Source organism: Calonectris borealis, chromosome 1 (genome assembly GCF_964195595.1).
Source record: "Calonectris borealis chromosome 1, bCalBor7.hap1.2, whole genome shotgun sequence".
NCBI classification, from domain to species: Eukaryota; Metazoa; Chordata; class Aves; order Procellariiformes; family Procellariidae; genus Calonectris; species Calonectris borealis.
Window position 1 is genome coordinate 67444454 of NC_134312.1, and position 19247 is coordinate 67463700.

The window sequence follows — 19247 nt, forward strand, 5'->3', positions numbered from 1 at the left end:
TTCCGAAGGCTTGAGGGGGAGGGTAAGTTTGTACAAAGCTACAAGGATCAGTAGGTGGAGGGCCCCTTATTGAACTGCTTTGTAATACTGGCTCCTTCTGTAGTGGACTGCAAGAGGATACCCAAGGAAAACTAAATATAGAAGAACCAATATTTTCTGCAGACCTTTTTTTTTTTTTCTTTCCTATTCCTTAGCGGACCCAAGAGTATTTATTTACAGCTTCAAGTTCAGTGCCTCTCAGCTTATTTAGTCACACCTCACTTTAGTCAATTAACAAGCCTGTCTTGCCTCACCATTGTGAATGGCATCTAAAAGTGTGTGGAGGGAGAGGAATGGTAAGATGTTTTTACCCACTTGGCTCTGCCATATGCTTCGTAGGTTGAGAAGTGCTGTTCTAGAAGATCCCAGGAAAATCGTAACTTCATGAGGAACCTCTGACTTGGATCATAACACAAGCCAATATTGTTTAATAAAAATGTACAAATTTGTGTTTTGGTGATTGCTTTCAGCCTCATAAGCATGTAGAAGTATAAACATTCATTTTCAAAGTACAAAGCTAGCTGGTTTCACGAGCAATTAATTGTTTTCAAATATTGCCTGATGGGCGTGGAGAGGGAGGAGGAAGGGAGAAAAGTAGCTAAAATGTTCTGAAATTAGTTTCTTCCTTAAAGTTAAATCCCCTGGGGTTTTTCTTCTTGCTTTTCCTCTACCACTTCCCAGAACTCTCTCAGTGCTGTCAAAATATGTATGATACTATGTAATATGTATATTGTGGCCAATAAACCAAGATTTGGGATCTGTCCTTTAATATTAAACACTATGCCATGATCTTATTTACTTACAATGTATTTCTTTTTCCCTCCTGCCATAGAGCCCAGCTGACTATGTGCCTCCGTGCTATCATTAAACATGACTTTCCCGGCCATTGGACAGCTGTGGTAGATAAGATAGGCTACTACTTGCAGTCTCAGAACAGTGGGAGCTGGCTTGGGAGCCTCCTGTGCCTGTATCAGCTGGTCAAGACTTACGAGTAAGTTGATGTCCATCAGTAGATGAGGAATCAGTGCTTTTAGTCTCAGCGGATTACTGACAATGACATTCTTAAGAGCACTGGCAGTTCTACAAGGAATTCAGATAGAAAATGGGAATTAATAAGTGTCACATGCTTCCTTTCCTGCAAATAAATGAAAACTGTTCGTCATCTTTATATCATCAGTGAATAGAAAGCAGAGATGCCAGCAATAATCTGTATGAATTTACTAACGTTTTTTCTTGGGGCTTTGTAATTTTGATGTGATTTAATGCATTTGTGAAAAATTTCTTAAATGTTTATAACTTCTTTTGTTTGAAGATTCCCCAAACGCTGGATATATGAATGCAAACTATTTTCTATTTCTGTGTCACGAATACAGTATTATTGTTGTCATATACTCCTATTGCATGTTGTTACCTGTACCATCCTCCTGATAGTCTAAATCCACAAAGCGTAAATTAGAAGTGTAGTGTGCTCTCTCACTCATTTTGTAAAAAAAAAAATAAAAATCTGTTGTTAGAAACATATGTATAAACCACACAAAAGAAATGTAAATGGAGAAAGAGAGAACCTTTTCAAAACAAAGGCATTGTCTTTCCCTTTCAATTGCTGTTCACTCTTATTTGTTCAGCACCCAACTTGGGTTTGGCATTGGTACGAATGTCAGAGAAATTCAAGTCCCTGCTCCTCTGAGCTGACAATTCAGTAGTAAAGAACATGAGTTCTTCCTCCCAATAGCTGCATTTATATAAGGTAACATTTGTTGGTTTTTGTTTCTCTGTTTATAAGTTAGAGAATTTGCACAAATTGTTGAGATGGGGGCTAGAGGAGGGGAGATGAATGAGCGAGTGCTGGATATTAATTTATTTTTTTTTTTAGGGTAGAGAAATTAAATTGCTGGTGGGGAATAGGCATTAGAATCTCCAGCATGTAGATCCTGGACCAACATTTTTGTTTCCTTTGCAGATACAAAAAAGCAGAGGAGCGAGATCCTCTCATAGCAGCAATGCAAATATTTTTGCCTCGGATTCAGCAGCAGATGATCCAGCTTCTGCCTGATAACTCCCATTACTCTGTACTGCTTCAGAAACAAATCTTAAAAATCTTCTATGCTCTTGTTCAGGTTGGCATCTGTGTAGAGGAAAACTGAAACTTTTATTTTACTGGGCATAATGACCCCCTTCAGTACACTCATGGGTGTGATTGAATAAGAATACCAATTTGGATGGGAAAAGTCATGTACAATAAACAGCTTTTATAAAAATATTATCTTTATAGATTTTTCTATTTAAAAACTGGTCACATGATCCCCCAGATTAAATTTGTTATGAACCTAAGTACTTCTGCACATCCTATCTGTAAGCTTTCTGGAGAAATGTTCCTATGTTTATAAAGCCACACATAACCTGATGTAAACTGTGTGGGTATCTAGACTGTGCTGGTTGGCCTTTGAAAGTGTCAGTAGTGCGTATTGTAATATAATTGTCAAATAATGCACTTCAGTAGGTGGCGTTTCTCTTTATCTTCTGAAAATCTGGCAGAAATTATTTATCGAGGCACATGCGTTTTACAGACATGAGTTTGGCTTTTACAGGGATGAGTTTGGTGAGGAAGTACTTTTAGAGAATGAGAAACAAAACAAGGCCCTACATAAGAGGCAGCCTGAAAATTCTTACTGGGGGTTAAAAAACTCAAATAGTTTGTTATTAGATGGGGGGAGGATTAAAAAGATCCCAAAATCCTATTTTACTTTTCACTAGCTTGCTTGAATATTGTAACTTTGCTTTGGATTTTGTAGAGGAGTAAGATTTACTAGATAGTAGCTGGGTAGTAATTAGGAGTACATTTCACTTACTAAAACGCTATTGGTTTAAGCCCTGTAGGATAGCTGCTGCTGTGGTCCCTAAAAGTCAACTGGGCTGTTTGAAGAAGAGGAAAAAATAAAAAGAATTGGCAAGTTCTCAGACCAAGGAACTTTGCTCAAATAGTGTCTGCTTAGAAATTCCTCTGTAAATTGTACCAAGAAGGATGCAATTAGAGTAGTATTGATATCTAACCTAATTAGTTTTAATTTTACTTAAAACCTCATCTTCCTCAGAATGTAACTACTGTAGAAACATCTTCTACCTTTCTCAGAGAAAATTAGTATTTCATGACTGTGGTTTTTTTTTCTTATTTCAGTATGCGTTGCCGCTCCAGTTGGTGAATAACCAGACTATGACTCAGTGGATGGAGATCTTCCGTACTATCATTGATAGAAATGTACCTCCGGTAAGTTTTAGTTTTGAAAAGACCTCTGATACTTGTGCGTTGGCATTTGAGGAACAGTCAGTGTGAAGGTTTTCTAAGTGTTCTTTTTTTTTAGATGTCATCTATTTAAGATTCTTATCCTTGGAATAAGTGGTGTTTCTGACAGAAACGTGTAAGGTGTCAGAATTTCATTGTCTGAGGTAGTAACACTGTGTAAACTCCAATCTGGGATATTTTGGAAGTTTCCAAATATTTTAGCCAGTTTCTCTCAAACAAGAATCAAAAGCTCATCACAGACCCATCATTTGTCTCTGTTCCTCTTTTTCTTCATCTGTCCTTCATATTTCTTGAAGAACAAAATAAAAATAGTAATTAAATTCTTGTTTGTGTGTGTACAACATTAACTGGCATTTCCTAAGTTTTTTAGAAATGTATTTGACAACATTAACATTGTTTTAATAGCTTTTGTGTTAGTATATGGTTAGGGTGTATATAATTGGACGAGTTAGTATCATGCTTAATTTTTAAGCCAGAGTGCAAGCCACTGTGTAGTATTCAAGTATATGTATATTCTGTTTTTTAAATACACATAATTTTGAAAATTAAAGTCCAGGCATTGTACAAGTATTGCACATATACAGTTATATTGACAAATTAAGATATTTGAAGTTCCTGAATGTTATATTATTTATATATTTTTTATATATATATATATATATATGTGTGTGTGTTCTGTTAATAGAACCAAAGCTTTAGTTGATGCTGTGCATTTGTATTAGTTCATTCAGCAAGGAATGTTTAAAGCATCATTTCTCTCAACAATATACACAGCTAATTTAAAATAAATGTATTTATTTACAGGAGACTTTGCAAATTGATGAAGATGATAGACCAGAGCTGGTGTGGTGGAAATGCAAGAAGTGGGCATTACATATTGTAGCTCGTCTTTTTGAACGGTAACAAACTAACAAACTGATTAAAAACTAAGTTGGGATTACAAATCTGTAACGTTACTTGGGGTGCAATTAAATGAGACAGTTTTGTTGATTTAACAGCTCATGGTCACTGAAGAGGTGTTCCTGCTGCTGTCCTCTGCCTTGCACTGGCACAGCCCCTGGTCTGAGCTCTTAGTGAAATGATTTGACTCTCTAAGATGGCAAGAAACTAGCCCCACAGGAAAAGTACTTTTTTTTTTTTTTATTACATCCAGCTACAAGTGCTTATATTCTCAAATAAAGGCAGGGGAAGATCTGAAAAGAAATCTGTAAACATGGAAGTTACATGCTTGTGACAAAAAGGTGGCTGTATTTACTTGACTATAGTATTGTAGCTTATGAGAATCTAAGAAAAGAAAAGGGAAGTGGGGCATTATATGGGAAATAATGGCTTAGAAGGAACCTGTGGGAAAGGATTCCTTTGGGGATAGAAGACTACTCAGGGTCCTTTGTGTTTTAGAAAGTACTGTGTTTTCCTGACACAATAGGCTTCTCACAATGTAAATATCTGTGTCTTCTTCTTTTTAAAGGTATGGAAGTCCTGGAAATGTAACTAAAGAATACTTTGAATTCTCAGAGTTTTTTTTAAAAACCTATGCTGTGGGCATACAACAAGTAAGTACGTTCATTTGTTTCTGAATTAGATAATTTTGGCTGAACAAATGTATTGTTTTCAACAGTGTGCTCATATCAAAGTTCATTCATTAAACAAAAATGAACAGAGTCAGGTAGGTTTTCTTTTAGTGATTGAGAAGTTTAGTGATTGAGAAACTCAGTGCCATACAACTGAGGTATAATAACACAAATTTTCAGCAATTCAAAAAAAACCCTGCAGGAAAATTCTCAGAAAAGGCGAGTGCTGATAAAACGGTATTATCATCATGTATAAACATTCTATATATAGCTGAGAGAAAAACACTATTGATGCAGAGGCCTCGTGTCACAGAAGGGTGTATTTTCAGGCCAGTCATTAGTAGGTGCTTTTGCTGCAAATAACTTAGGCACAGTAATCCAATGATTACTGTTTTATTTCAGGAAGATACAGGCAGATTAGAAAGTGTCTGGAGAACAGCAATAGAAGTTATTTTATACCTGGAAAGCATATTTTATGAAAATATAGCATAAATTCACAGTTTCCAAGGAAATTATTTTTGGCATAAATTCACAGTTTGCAAGGGAATTATTTTTGTTGGGGAATGCTAATTATTTGTGATTAGTACGGTGTTGTGGAGACAGCTCAGTTCTGATAAAGTTGCATAGGAGAGAGGCAGTTCCTATCAGAGTTTTCTGTGTTTTTCTGCCAGCTCAGCTGTAGGCCCCTGAGAATGTGGGCTTCCAGGCTTTCAGCATCTCCCTGGTTTGGTGGAATGGCTATAGCAATTGGGTGCCTGAAAGCCCTGAGAGTGCTGGCTCCCAAGCTTGGATGTTTTTGGCACAGCTCCTCCGGTTTCTCATTCAGCCTGCCATATACTAGATGACTAGGAGCGGTAATTTCCAGGCTTTTGGCTCAGCTCAAGCTCTTGGGTGTCCAGGCTTTTGCGTTACATATTCCAAACAGGCTCCTAAGAAGCCAGGAGAATGCAGTACGCTCTCCTGCTCATGATTCTGGGCTCTTGATTCCCTTTGGCCTGTAAACCTTGAAAAACACCTGGGAATGCTGTTTTTCAAGTGACAAGTGTTTGGATTATAGGTGTTTCCAGAATATGTGGCGCCTCAGCACGCTACGAGATGAAATATCCCTGACATGGCATCAGCAGGCTTCATACAGTTTAAATTTCCAGTGTCTTTGATGCAGGGTGCCAGGCTGTTGATGTCACTTTGAGTCAAATTTAAACTAGATTTCAAAATACCAGGATTGTCTGCAAAACAAAATTACTTTTCTCCATCCAGTTTGACAACAGAATAGTTTATCCATGTCGTGGTTTAACCCCAGCCGGCAACTAAGCACCACACAGCCGCTCGCTCACTCCCCCCATGGTGGGATGAGGGAGAGAATCAGAAGGGTAAAAGTGAGAAAACTCGTGGGCTGAGATAAAGACAGTTTAATAGGGAAAGCAAAAGCCGCGCGCACAAGCAAAGCAAAACAAGGAATTCATTCACTGCTTTCCATCGGCAGGCAGGTGTTCAGCCATCTCCAGGAAAGCAGGGCACCATCATGCGTAACGGTTCCTTGGGAAGACAAGCACCGTCACTCCGAACATCCCCCCCTTCCTTCTTCTTCCCCCAGCCTTATATACTGAGCATGACATCATATGGTATGGAATACCCAGTTGGTCACTTGGGTCAGCTGTCGTGACTAAATGCTCCTTCCCAGCTTCTTGTGCACCTGGCAGAGCCTGGGAAGCTGAAAAGTCCTTGACTAGCGTAAACACTACTTAGCAACAACTAAAACATCAGTGTGCTATCAACATTATTCTCATACTAAATCCAAAACATAGCTCTATACCAACTACTAGGAAGAAAATTAACTCTATCCCAGCCAAAACCAGGACAATCTATCAGTGTATTAATTCTGTGTAAATATGTAAACATTAAGAACTAGAGAGAGGAATGGTTGTGGTAAGACTGTAAGCATTAAATGAAAAGAAAAGGGAAAACAGTCTAATATCTATTCTAAACTCCCTGCAATGTTTAACTCCTGAGTGGAAAAATAGACTCCCATGGGTCGTTGTCATTTGAAATACTTAAAGTTTGTCTGTTAAGAGATTAGGCTATGTAGCAGAGGGAGCAGTTTAGCTTTCAAGATAATGGACTGGGCAATCTGCACATTTCTTCCATTTCCGGCTCTTAATGCTGATTTGTCACATTTCCTTGCAGACTTTGTGAGAATTATCATAGAATCACAGAATCATAGAACGGTTTGGGATGGAAGGGATCATCTAGTTCCAACCCCCGCTGCCATGGGCAGGGACACCTTCCACTAGACCAGGTTGCTCAAAGCTGCATGCAGCCTGGCCTTGAACACTTCCAGGGATGGGGCATCCACAGCTTCTCTGGGCAACCTGTTCCAGTGCCTTGCCACCCTCATAGTGAAGAATTCCTTCCTTATATCTAATCTAAATCTACCCTCTTTCAGTTTAAAGCTATTACCCCTTGTCCTATCACTGCATGCCCTTGTAAAAAGTCTCTCTCCAGCTTTCTTGTAGGCCCCTTTCAGGTACAGGAAGGCTGCTATAAGGCCTTCCTGGAGCCACCTCTTCTCCAGGCTGAACAGCCCCAACTCTCTCAGCCTGTCTTCATAGGAGAGGTGCTCCAGCCTGCTGATCGTCTTCATGGTCCTCCTATGGACTCGCTCCAACAGGTCCACGTCCTTCTTATGTTGGGGGCCCCAGAGCTGGATGCAGTACTTCAGGTGGGGTCTCATGAGAGAAGAATAGAGGGGGAGAATCACCTCCCTTGACCTGCTGGTCACGCTTCTTTTGATGCAGCCCAGGATACGGTTGGCTTTCTGGGCTGCGAGCACACGTTGATGGCTCGTGTGGAGTTTTTCATCAACCAACACCTCCAAGTCATTCTCCTCAGGGCTGCTCTCAATCCATTCTCCGTCCAGGCTATATTTGTGCTTGGGATTGCCCTGACCCACATGTAGCACCTTGCACTTGATCTTGTTGAACTTCATGAGGTTCGCACAGGCCCACCTCTCAAGCCTGTCAAGGTTCCTCTGAATGGCATCCCTTCCCTCCAGCATGTCGACTACACCACACAGCTTGGTGTCATTGGCAAACTTGCTGAGGGTGCACTCAATCCCACTGTCCACATATCAACAAGGATGTTAAACAGCACCAGTCCCCCTACTGACCCCTGAGGAACACCGGTCGTCACTGCTTTCCACTTGGACATCAAGCTGTTGACTGCAGCTCTCTCAGTGCGACTATCCAGCTAATTCCTTATCCACCGAGTCGTCCATCCATCAAATCCGTGTCTCTCCAATTTAGAGACAAGGGTGTTGTGTGGGACAGTGTCAAATGCTTTGCACAAGTTCAGGTAGATGTTTGTCAGTTGCTCTTCCCTTATCTACCGACGCTGTAACCCCACTGTAGAAGGCTACCAAATTTGTCAGGCACAATTTGCCCTTAGTGAAGCCATGTTGGCTGTCACCGATCACCTCCTTATTTTCCATGTGCCTTAGCATAGTTTCCAGGAGGATCTGCTCCATGATCTTGCTGGGCACAGAGGTGAGACTGACTGGCCTGTAGTTCCCCGGGTCTTCCTTTTTTTTCTTTTTAAAAATGGGGGTTATGTTTCCCCTTTTCCAGTCAGTGGGAACGTCACTGGACTGCCACGACTTCTCAAATATGATGGATAGCGGCTTAGCAACTTCATCCGCCAGTTCCCTCAGGACCCACGGATGGATCTCATCAGGTCCCATGGACTTGTGCACCTTCAGGTTCCTTAGATGGTCTCGAACCTGATCTTCTCCTACAGTGGGCGGTTCTTCATTCTCCCAGTCCCTGCGTTTGCCTTCTGAGACTTGGGCGGTGAGGCTTGAGCACTTGCCGGTGAAGACTGAGGCAAAAAAGTCATTGAGTACCTCAGCCTTCTCCATATCCTGGGTCACCAGGTCTCCCGTTTCCTTCCGGAGAGGGCCCACATTTTCCCTAGTCTTCCTTTTATCCCCGACGTACCTATAGAAGCTTTTCTTGTTGCCCTTGACGTCCCTGACCAGATTTAATTCTATCAGGGCTTTAGCTTTCCTAACCTGATCACTGGCCGCTTGGACAATTTCTCTGTATTCCTCCCAGGCTACCTGTCCTTGCTTCCACCCTCTGTAGGCTTCCTCTTTGTTTGAGTTTGAGTAATATTCACAATTCTATTGTGAATACTACATTACTAAGCCTTCATCACTTATTCATCAGTTGTTAAGTGCTGACGTCGTGCTGGAGTCCATATGAGATATAGACAATTCTTGCCCAAGGAGTGTATCATATAAAAGACTTAAGATCAGACTTAGTACTCCTAATGAAGGAGTTATGTTGAAAATAAGATTTATTATAATGTTGTGAAGAATTATGAAACAGAATTGTCCTTCTGAAAATATATGACTCAATATTTCGTTATACATTGCCCTTGATTTTTATTGTTGTTCATGTACCTGCCAATTCTTTACACTTATTAACACTTAATAGTTCATCTGCCATTAGTGCAGATTAGTGGCTTTGTACTGTAGGTTTTTCTTAGTAGAGCAAGCCTTTATATTAAGGAAGCTTTGTGCGATAGAGTTTGTGATAGCATGCTAGGTGATTCTATCTGATGGTTACAACAGGTAATTGAAGTTAAGGGTTTTGCATCTCTTCTGATTCACGGATATAGGTGTTAACCTATTTTTCTTTTCTAGTTTAGCATTTCTATTCTTATCACTGTTCTTCCAAAGTAATTTGTCTTCTTTAGGGGCCTGACCTTAAAAAATGAACACAGACGTCACTAACAGATTTAGAAGCCAACCAGTTTGAAAATATCACTGTGCCTTTTCCTTATCTATTCCAAATTTGCTGAGGCCTGTGCAAACTGTGAGCCTGTGAATATTGAAGTATATCTTTGGTTTACAATCACAAGTGATCACATGGTGGGGCTAGTAGTAAAGGTAGACATGTACATAAATGCTTGTGGGATTAGATCCTCGATATTTAAATGATTTCTGATTTTTGGGTCAAAGGCATTACAGTGATTACTAACACTAGAACCTCTGCTGTAAAACTAATTAATCTGTCCATGTACATTCACTGAAGAGGTGCACTGCATGTCTATGCATGAGAGAGAATTTTCAGTCTTCATTTAAAAATATCAATTTGTCATTTCTTTAGGTTCTCTTAAGAATCTTAGACCAATACAGGCAAAAAGACTATGTTGCGCCACGTGTTCTTCAGCAAACATTAAATTACCTCAACCAAGGGGTTATTCACTCTGTAACATGGAAGCAAATGAAGCCACACATACAGGTCAGTGCGTAAAGCCCAGTCATAAACACTGCACGTCATCAGAGTGATTAAAAAACCCCCCAGAACCCTACCAGTTTTGCAGTTTTAAAGAAGGTTTCATGTATCTTTCATGCAGCAATCGAGCTGGGCAAAAAATAGCATTTCTACACAAATGTGGTTGTTTTTTTCAGTATTATGACTATCTTTTATTGCAGATATTGTTAACTCAATTAAAGATTCTGTTCCATAAGTTGTTTATTTTTATTTTTGAAGCCTGCCAGACAGTCATAATGTTCTGGCTTTTATTAGTTGCTAGTGTTCAGAATTGTCTATAGATTTGGAAATTCATAATTGCTTATAGGGCAAAGATAGTGGGCAAAGAGAACATGAACTATGAGGAACGGAACTCTGTTTTAAGGACGCGTTTTATAAGTGAACTAAGAACAAGTGAAAAGTGATTTTCATGCTTTTATTCTTTCATATCATAAGCTCCCCTGTTGTAGTTAGTTAATCCCATGACTGTTAAGAGGAAGGACTCTGAAATCCATTCTCATGTTAAGTGTTTAATTGGTGAGGTCCTTCTGCAGAACGCAATGTTCTGCTGTTTATAGACTATGTCCTGAAGTATATTATTTTGTGCGTGGTACTGTATTATTATAAAGTTAGATTATGTAATTACTGCTGTCTGGGACTGTTGCAAAAGGAAAGTACGTATGTTGTAAGTTTATTTCTGTTAGCCAAAATAAGAGCACTGGTTAAAAGAATTTTACTCTTCAGAAAAATAGGTCTAGTACATAGCGCATAGTGGAGAGAAGCTGTACCGGAATTTGATTTTATGTGTACTTATGTGTATTTGACTTCTCTAATATTAGAGTATAACAGAAGAAGTGATATTCTCTCTGATGTGCTACAAAGATGAGGATGAAGAGCTCTGGCAAGAGGATCCGTATGAATATATCCGCATGAAATTTGGTAAATGTTTGTGTTTAGCATTTATTTTCTGCTTTCATCATAACTGTACACTATTGTCCCAATTAACAGCATGGCACTGTAATGTCTCTGTCTTCATCAGTGTCTGATTAGGAAGAAGAAAATTTGTTTCTTAAATCTCACCAATCTGTAGTTAAAAGAAGGCGGCAGACCAAGTGCGTGTTGGCCATTTGGCTGGTAGCTTTAAACTAAATTATTCTCTTAATGTTTTTTTCCACTTCACATGTGCTCAGTGCAGCCCAAATAAACTGGCTTGCTCACTTACTAACGCCAGTTTCAGAATCCTGAATTGCAGATGTGCCAGCTGTCTGCAAGTTCTTGCAGCTCTCACTTTGACCAGAAGAGGCCTGACTTGCTCTTTCCCTATTGAAAATTGTTAACGTCTTCAGCATTTTTTTGCCAATTATTATTAGTAAATTGTAAGATAATTAGATATATGTATTCTTTCAAAAGAAAGACACAGTGCAAAATCTTGGGAGTATAGCATAGGACCATATTATGAATAACTACTTCTATTAAAAGAGTCATGTCATTAGAAAAGAGAAGGGTGCTTTAAAAATATAGCAAATTTAGCTGGAAAACTCCAGTAAGCTGAGCACCACAGAGATATGTAGCATTTGGGATTTTTAATTAGTTGATTTGGGATTAGCATATGTAAAAACAGATTTTAAATGTTCATGGAGTAATTAAAAAAACTTGGAGAGTTGTTATGCAAAAAATTAATTGCGATATAGTGTTGATCACTGGGGTACAAATACGTTCCTGATTTTTGGGATATGAATTCAGTTCTTTCTGTGTAAGTAGGGAATGCTATTTTTATATGTTAAATACAGATTTAAATTGTATTGTGGAAGGTAAAAAAAACCAAGCATGAAAGTACATTAAATTGAAGTTTAGCAAGACGCATTTGGGTTTCGAACAAGAATTCCAGTAGTCTGGTAGTATTTCTTAATCATGTTTTATCTTCAAGTTCTCAGGAAAAGTTAGTGTGTAATTTTAACCACATTTTAAGATTAGCTTTTTAGATCTTTTTATTTAATTCAATTTTTGTAGGGGTGTTTGGATTAGAACATGTTTGGCAGCACAGATTTTTTTTTCAAGATATAAATATGATTAAAAGCGGTTTACTTGTAATGAATGAAGCTAAAAAGCTTCAACTTTCAGCAGATTTAAGACTACCCCAGATCCAAGTAGTTTTTACGTACAAAAAGTTTCCCATGAGGTTTTAATAAAATCAAGGCAAAAATGTGTACATATGGTATACAGATGGTATTGGAATGTATTGTTGTTCTTCCTATAGTGGTTTTAATTAAAAAAAAGCCAGGATTTTTCATCCCTTAAATACATGGTCTCAAAAGAATTAATGAATAAATAACGCATTCCTAATAAAGGGAATGATGAGTGGTCGGTAGATTTGGAAGGCAAGTAAATGCTTTCATAAGCTATGTGACATAAGCTTGGGTCTGACTCTTTAACCATGAAGTGAAGACAACCATGTCAATAGTTTTGAAGTTACGTATTCACCCTGATTTTGTGATATCCCACAAACAAGATGGTTGATAAAAATTTTATTATTATGTCATTCAGAAAAGGAATTTTTTTTCTTTTTTTTTTTTTTTTAAATTTGTTAGATGTATTTGAGGATTATGCATCCACTACAACAGCAGCACAGAATCTCCTTTATACTGCTGCGAAGAAGAGAAAAGAGGTATGGAACTAGTGGATTTTAATTATTTGAAGTTTCCTCAATAATGTCATTTTCCCTTAAATTTGAAGATGCTACAGGAAGCTAGTCTTGAAAAATCTACTTGCTAATACATGGTCAAACGCTTTTCTGGCTGAGTGCTATCAATTTTGGGAGAATTAAAATATGTATGTATAAATAAATGAGTAAGTGGATTCCTCTTGCAGCTTTAAAATTAACCTGCTGGATATGAACTGGGTTGGAATAGATGTACTGGTATTTTCCCAAGTTTACAAACAGCCTCTGTCGTGGCTGTTCTGAGCTTCCCAAACTGTAGCAGGGGGAAAAGTGAAGCTGATCCTTATTAATTTTCACTGATGCTATTTAAAATCCTGTTGACAGCAATGAAATTAGCAAGAATGAAACCAATTTCATACAGCTGCTCTTTAAATGAGGACATAACTTTTCTGTAGATCTTTTTATACTTACAGTGATCTGTGCAAAAGCACCCGGCCAAGCCCTGGAAAGCATATGTCAGTTTGCTAAAACTGCAAATTTTTTCTGGGTACCATTTTAACATCCAGTAAACATGGAGCTCCATTTCCAGATGGATTTTCAGAGGAGAGCATAGTTTTTATGTCAGGTGGAATAGCCTATGACCTTTCTACTTCTTTATTGCCCACTGACCGTATCATTTTCATAATTTGTACTGAGACCGTCAAAATGTCATAATATCTGAAAAGCACATAATGGGAATGGAAAGGACATTAAACAATTGGTTTTGCCAAGAAACCTCTCTAAGTCTAGTCAACTTCAGAAGTCACTGCCAAAATCAACAGATTAAAATAAGTTTATGAGGTTTTAGTCCAAGCTGTTCTTGAATATGTATTGTTCATACATATATGTACACACATGTATGTATTTATATATGTGTGAGACAAGCCAGAAGAGAAGTTAAGGGGAAAAAATGGGTGAGGTACTGTTTGAGCCTCTTACCTTTTTTGATTTGCCTCAAGATAACAACAAAAATACCTTATTTACTATTACTTATGTGACATTTCAAGGAGATTAATTTAATTTTGACAAATTTGGCTGAAAAGTTGAAAAAGAAACCTTCTAAATTTTAACTATGGAAAGATGCTACACATAGTACCTCACAGTTGCTTTGGCAAGATAAAATTTCTACTTAAAAATGTCATATGAATTTTTTAACTTAATGATATTAAAATGATTTGACAAAAGGAGATTGTGTGGTTTCTGTCTTGCATAGGTATTACCAAAAATGATGGCATATTGCTACCAGATTCTGACAGAGCCAAACATTGATCCAAGGAAAAAAGATGGAGCTTTGCATGTTATAGGATCCCTAGCAGATATTTTACTGAAGGTAAGTGGGTAAAGAAGTGAAGTTTTGTAATTCTTATTATCAACTGCCATTTCCAATAAAAAAGTCTTAGCTTATAAAGTATGGCTAGCCCTTAGCCATATGTATAAAGTCGGTTAGAGAGATTGCACTGTGCAGTAAGAATTTGAGGGTTTGTTTCTTTAAAAATATTAACATTCTTTCCTGTTTTTTATATTCCCATTTTATACGCAGATATTTCTTCTCAAGTTTTTCCAAAGCTCTGTTTGTTTGCTACAGAACAGTCCCATGGTCGTCTCCTGCTTTAGGAGTAAAATGGAAGAGTGTTAAAAAAGCAAACATGCATTCCATCAATAGCATTGCCCATGATTCTTTAGCAAACCCCCCCACAGCCTGCACTATTGTGGGCTTCTTCTGGTTCCAGAAAAATGTTTACTTAACGTGTTGCAGGAATGTTTTGTCTAGCTTTCCAGCTTTCTTACCCTGCAATGTGTGGCTTTAGGTCTTATTTCATCAGCCAGTTGGGAGTTTTGAAAGTAACTGGAAAGAGCACAGAGTTTCTATCTTTCCTCCATTTTTTATAGACAGTATCTTCAGAATTTTGAGTATTTTTCTGGAATTTGAATACACATTTAATCCACACTGTTGCTCTTTAATGTAATATTGATTACAGTTTTCCTTACACTTTTGTAGATGGTAGAGTCCAAAGTATGCCCTCTCTCCATATCAAAACTAACTGCCAAAAAGTTATCACTTTCAGCATAAGAATGGCCGCCTTGTGCTGGAGGCTTCCTTTTAAAAGTAATTTATTTTATTTTATGTGAGGTGTCTCTCTGTGCAGGATGTATCTTCATGTTACAAGCCACATCTTACCAATATTTACCATCTATTTTTACCAATGTACCAATTCACAATCTGGTCTGAAATCCTGAAACATCAGTAACTTTTGGAGAATTTTTGTAGATTATTTTGGATTGCAAATGCCCTCCCTCCTGCTGGAGTATAACAGTAAAAGACAAAGACATTGTTCGTTTGTGAGGAGCCTTTCATATTGACCGGGGGTTTCTAAACCCATTTATCTCTGTCCTGAGGAAAAAAAAAAGGGATTTATTCCAGTATACTGCTCCTATTTGAAATTTTCAGTCTTGAAACATGAGGTTATAATATACTTTATAAAAAAGTAATAATCCCCAAACGCTGCAGACTCCTCTCAACTCTGAATTTCTTGTGTTTGGGATTTGGCAGATTGAAAAATTCCATGAACTGTTTCTGCATAAAATACTCGATTTGTAAGTGCTTTCTAGCTGGTGAGCTGACTGAGATATAGATTGTAAGGAGCTCGTAGACACAGTGACCCTGCCTTAGCCACCTGGCTCTCCACAGTGGCTCCAGTTTAATGCATGCAAACCTCTGACCTGTGTGCACAAGGGAAAATTCTTTTCCCTTCTCTGTGTTTTTTCTCTGCTCAGTTCTTCATCTGCCTCTCTGAAAGTTGGGGAATCAGTGTGGGAAAAAAATGATGTATGCATTGGTGAAGCAGAAACAGAACCTAAGATACATTTTGTATTGAATGTCCCCTTTCACCCTCTTCTGTATCTTATCCACTGAATCATTCCTTTAGATGGTAACACAGTCCCCAGCATATATCTTTTCTAGTATCCTGGGGCTATAGGTGCTAGGAAAGTCCCAAGCCTCCCTGCTGGTGGTCCTGACTTCCTGTGAGTATCTTGGGATTTGCCAAGGTTGGAATAATGAAGGACAATTTTCATCAAATATCCTTCTCCAGCCAAGGAGATTTCTATCACAAAGGAATTATCTTAGTCCATTATAAACATGAAAAAAGATGCGAGTTATTGTTGTAGTGTGTAAAATAATTAGTTTTGATGCTTATAGTAACAGTAGGTCATTTGAAACTCAGATCTGTTTCATACTAAGCTTATATTTATCTTCAGGTATGTATGTACTCCTTTGTAGGAAGAAAGGAGGTACTAGGTTATTGATCCTAATTAATTTTGGAGAGAAATCAGCTGGAATCAATTGCCTTAAAGAAAATGAAACTTCCAGTTTACAGTATTGTAATGAGTAATGTAGAGTTGAATATTATATGTAAAGTTCTTTCACTTCTCTGGCTTTGAACTTGCTATGCTTATGAGGTTTGTTCAGTTCAAGGTACGAGATCCAGATCTCTTCGTGAGAGAATACCTTTATTACATAGACAAATCATTGTATTTCCCATGGTTGATAGTTGAAATGGATTACGGGCTAGAATGAAGTATGTAAAATGAATGGTCTCCAAAATTAATTTTTATTTACACCAACAGAAGAGTGTCTTCAAGGATCAAATGGAGCTGATGTTACAGAATCATGTATTTCCATTGTTCATGTCTAACCTGGGGTACCTCAGAGCTAGAGTAAGTTCACCAGTTTCAGTATTTGGCATGATTCTTTCCTTTGCAGTTTGACTTCATTCTGAATGTTAATGAAAGAAATAAAGCAAATACATAGTAAAATTTCAAATAACGACCTTGTACAGTAATTTTTCAGCATTTTGATTTAAAAAATGATTTGTCAGTTAAATGAATTGATGAAAAATCTGTGTTGTCTTATTGTTTACCTCTTCGATCAGACTGGAGAATTTGAGCAGTGGTTGTGACCCTTTTGTGACCATTTTTCGTTAGCAGATCTCAATAACTAGAGTGGTTGGATGGCTGTGAAAAATAGGTAGAATTTCCACAGAGTAGATAATGTCAGTTTGAGTGTAGTTTGAAGAAAGTCCCTGAGTGCCCTCATCAGTCATAAACAAAGAGCTAATTTTCTTTAGTTTCTGTTCTGATTTTTTTCCCTCAGAAAGACCAAAACTATGAATGCCAATTATGTGCATACTGAATTTATTGGAATTTGGGAAAGGAAAATAAAGAACTGTTTGAGTGCAAAGACTGTGTTACATTTACCGTATGAATACACCATAATTAAGAAAAATAAAAAGCAATACATGCAAACAGAGAGATAGTTAGCATTGTTTTTGAATCAGCTAAAAAATGCTAAAAATTGCAATAGTCCCTAACTTGCTTTTCTTTTTGTCATGCAGTCCTGTTGGGTACTTCATTCATTCAGTGCTTTGAAATTTCACAATGAGCTAAACTTGAGGAATGCAGTAGAGTTGGCAAAGAAGAGCCTGATTGATGATAAGGAAATGCCTGTCAAAGTAGAAGCAGCCATAGCTCTTCAGACGTTAATAAGCAACCAAGAGCAAGGTATGCTACAGTGATTCATCAGTTGTATCCACTGATCTTTATTTTTATTTTTTGATAGCGATAAAGAGGTTGGTGCAGATTTATCTAAACATTTGTACCATCTAAAGACATAGATTTCAGAACATTTCATCATGTTTAGACAGCTTCATTTGCTCATTAGTTACTGTATACATCCCAGAATTCATACTTCAAGTTTTTATGGCAGTCTCTGCACAGAAGAAGTTAGAATCAACATAGTCCTTTTAAAAAAGTAAATAGCACCTGTCTTTGTTTTTCTTTAGTGAAGTGAAACAGTGTGTATGTTTAAGAATGAATGCTGCCTATGTATGAGGGCATGTATTCCCCCAAAACAGTGGATTTTTGTTGTAGATGGCATTTCAGTACTGAATATAGTAAATGTACAATTTATTTACTTTGTTAGTCTACTAGTTATGGGCTGTAAGAAAGCCTTGGGTAGGTTTTTTGGCTTTTTTTTTTTTTTTAGTGAATTAAACTTTAAAAAATTATTTTGTTCAAGAGTAGTCAGTTACCTGGTTGTTTTGAGATACTGTATATTTGTGTTTATGGATAGTTGGTTTCACCTAGTTTCAATTGGTTTTTTTAGCCAAGGAATATGTGAAGCCTTACGTAAGGCCAGTTATGCAAGAGCTATTGCACATTGTTAGAGAGACGGAAAATGATGATCTCACTAATGTAATCCAGAAGATGATCTGTGAGTACAGTCAGGAAGTAGCTACTATCGCCGTTGACATGACTCAACACCTGGTAAGAGACAATAGTAAAATAACAGTCCAGTTAGAAGCACATGCCTAGTTTGGTGAACTTTGTTTGAAGTGTACACTGTTTAAAGTAATCTTTATAAAGGTCCATCTATAGTATTCACAGTATTTTTTTTTTCTGTATGAAGCATCTTTAAAACCTATAGGTTTTTCAAAGATACTGAATTTTGTCACTGGTTTTAATGAGCCAAGCTCTAACCATTTAACATTTCAAATGACTTAACATAGCCAGACTTCTCAAAAAAAGAGGAGTTTTTAATTTTCTATATTCCCCTTTCAAAAGTAAGGAGCATGTTTTTCAATGCTGGCAGCTCTTACAGATAAGGCATTGCTGCTGTTGCATTAGCTGTCTTGATTTTGCATGACAAATTAGAAATGTGAGTTTGCTCTTGAATGTCAAGTTGTTTGGTTTTTTTCATAGGCTGAAATATTTGGTAAAGTACTTCAGAGTGAGGAATATGAAGAAGTAGAGGACAAAACAGTTATGGCCATGGGCATCTTGCACACAATTGACACTATCCTGACAGTTGTGGAAGATCACAAGGAGGTGAGATTTTCCTTTATACGTCTTCTCTCCTGCTGCTCCCTCATGCCTTTCATTCACGACAACAAGCACTTCTACATATGATGCATCTCTTGAGTTGACATGAATGTGCATTTACTATAGCAGGATGGTGAATTAGTTGTCTCTGACAAATTTGAATTTAAAGCCCGGTTTACTTCTGTGATTTCTTAATTGTTTAGCTCTCAACTTCGAAGGGAATTTATATCCTGAGGGTAAAATCCTTAGCCCTTATTCTGGTAAACACTTCATCAAATAATTGTATTATAGACTGTTAAAATAGATTTTAGGGAGAAATATTTTGCATAAGACTAATTTTTTACAGTGGTGACTCATATTTTGTTGTTTACCCAGCAATTTCTTGGATAGAATTCCTAGGAATTGGTCTTCCAGTTGTGGTGCAATGTAAGTCTACATTTCAC

At 37.6% G+C, this 19247-nt stretch overlaps 1 protein-coding gene across 4 annotated transcripts in view; it reads left to right on the forward strand.

Moving 5' to 3' along the window:
* Window positions 1-19247, forward strand: part of IPO8 (importin 8) — a 53760-nt gene that overhangs the window by 12649 nt on the left and 21864 nt on the right. For all 4 annotated transcript variants that reach the window (XM_075158563.1, XM_075158573.1, XM_075158581.1 and 1 more), the window contains exons 4-16: window positions 872-1030; window positions 2000-2156; window positions 3215-3304; window positions 4145-4239; window positions 4809-4893; window positions 10080-10214; window positions 11066-11165; window positions 12815-12891; window positions 14138-14254; window positions 16552-16641; window positions 17319-17484; window positions 18089-18249; window positions 18685-18810. In XM_075158563.1, coding sequence (XP_075014664.1) covers window positions 872-1030; window positions 2000-2156; window positions 3215-3304; window positions 4145-4239; window positions 4809-4893; window positions 10080-10214; window positions 11066-11165; window positions 12815-12891; window positions 14138-14254; window positions 16552-16641; window positions 17319-17484; window positions 18089-18249; window positions 18685-18810 — 1558 coding nt within the window. The remainder of the gene's footprint in view (window positions 1-871; window positions 1031-1999; window positions 2157-3214; window positions 3305-4144; window positions 4240-4808; window positions 4894-10079; window positions 10215-11065; window positions 11166-12814; window positions 12892-14137; window positions 14255-16551; window positions 16642-17318; window positions 17485-18088; window positions 18250-18684; window positions 18811-19247) is intronic.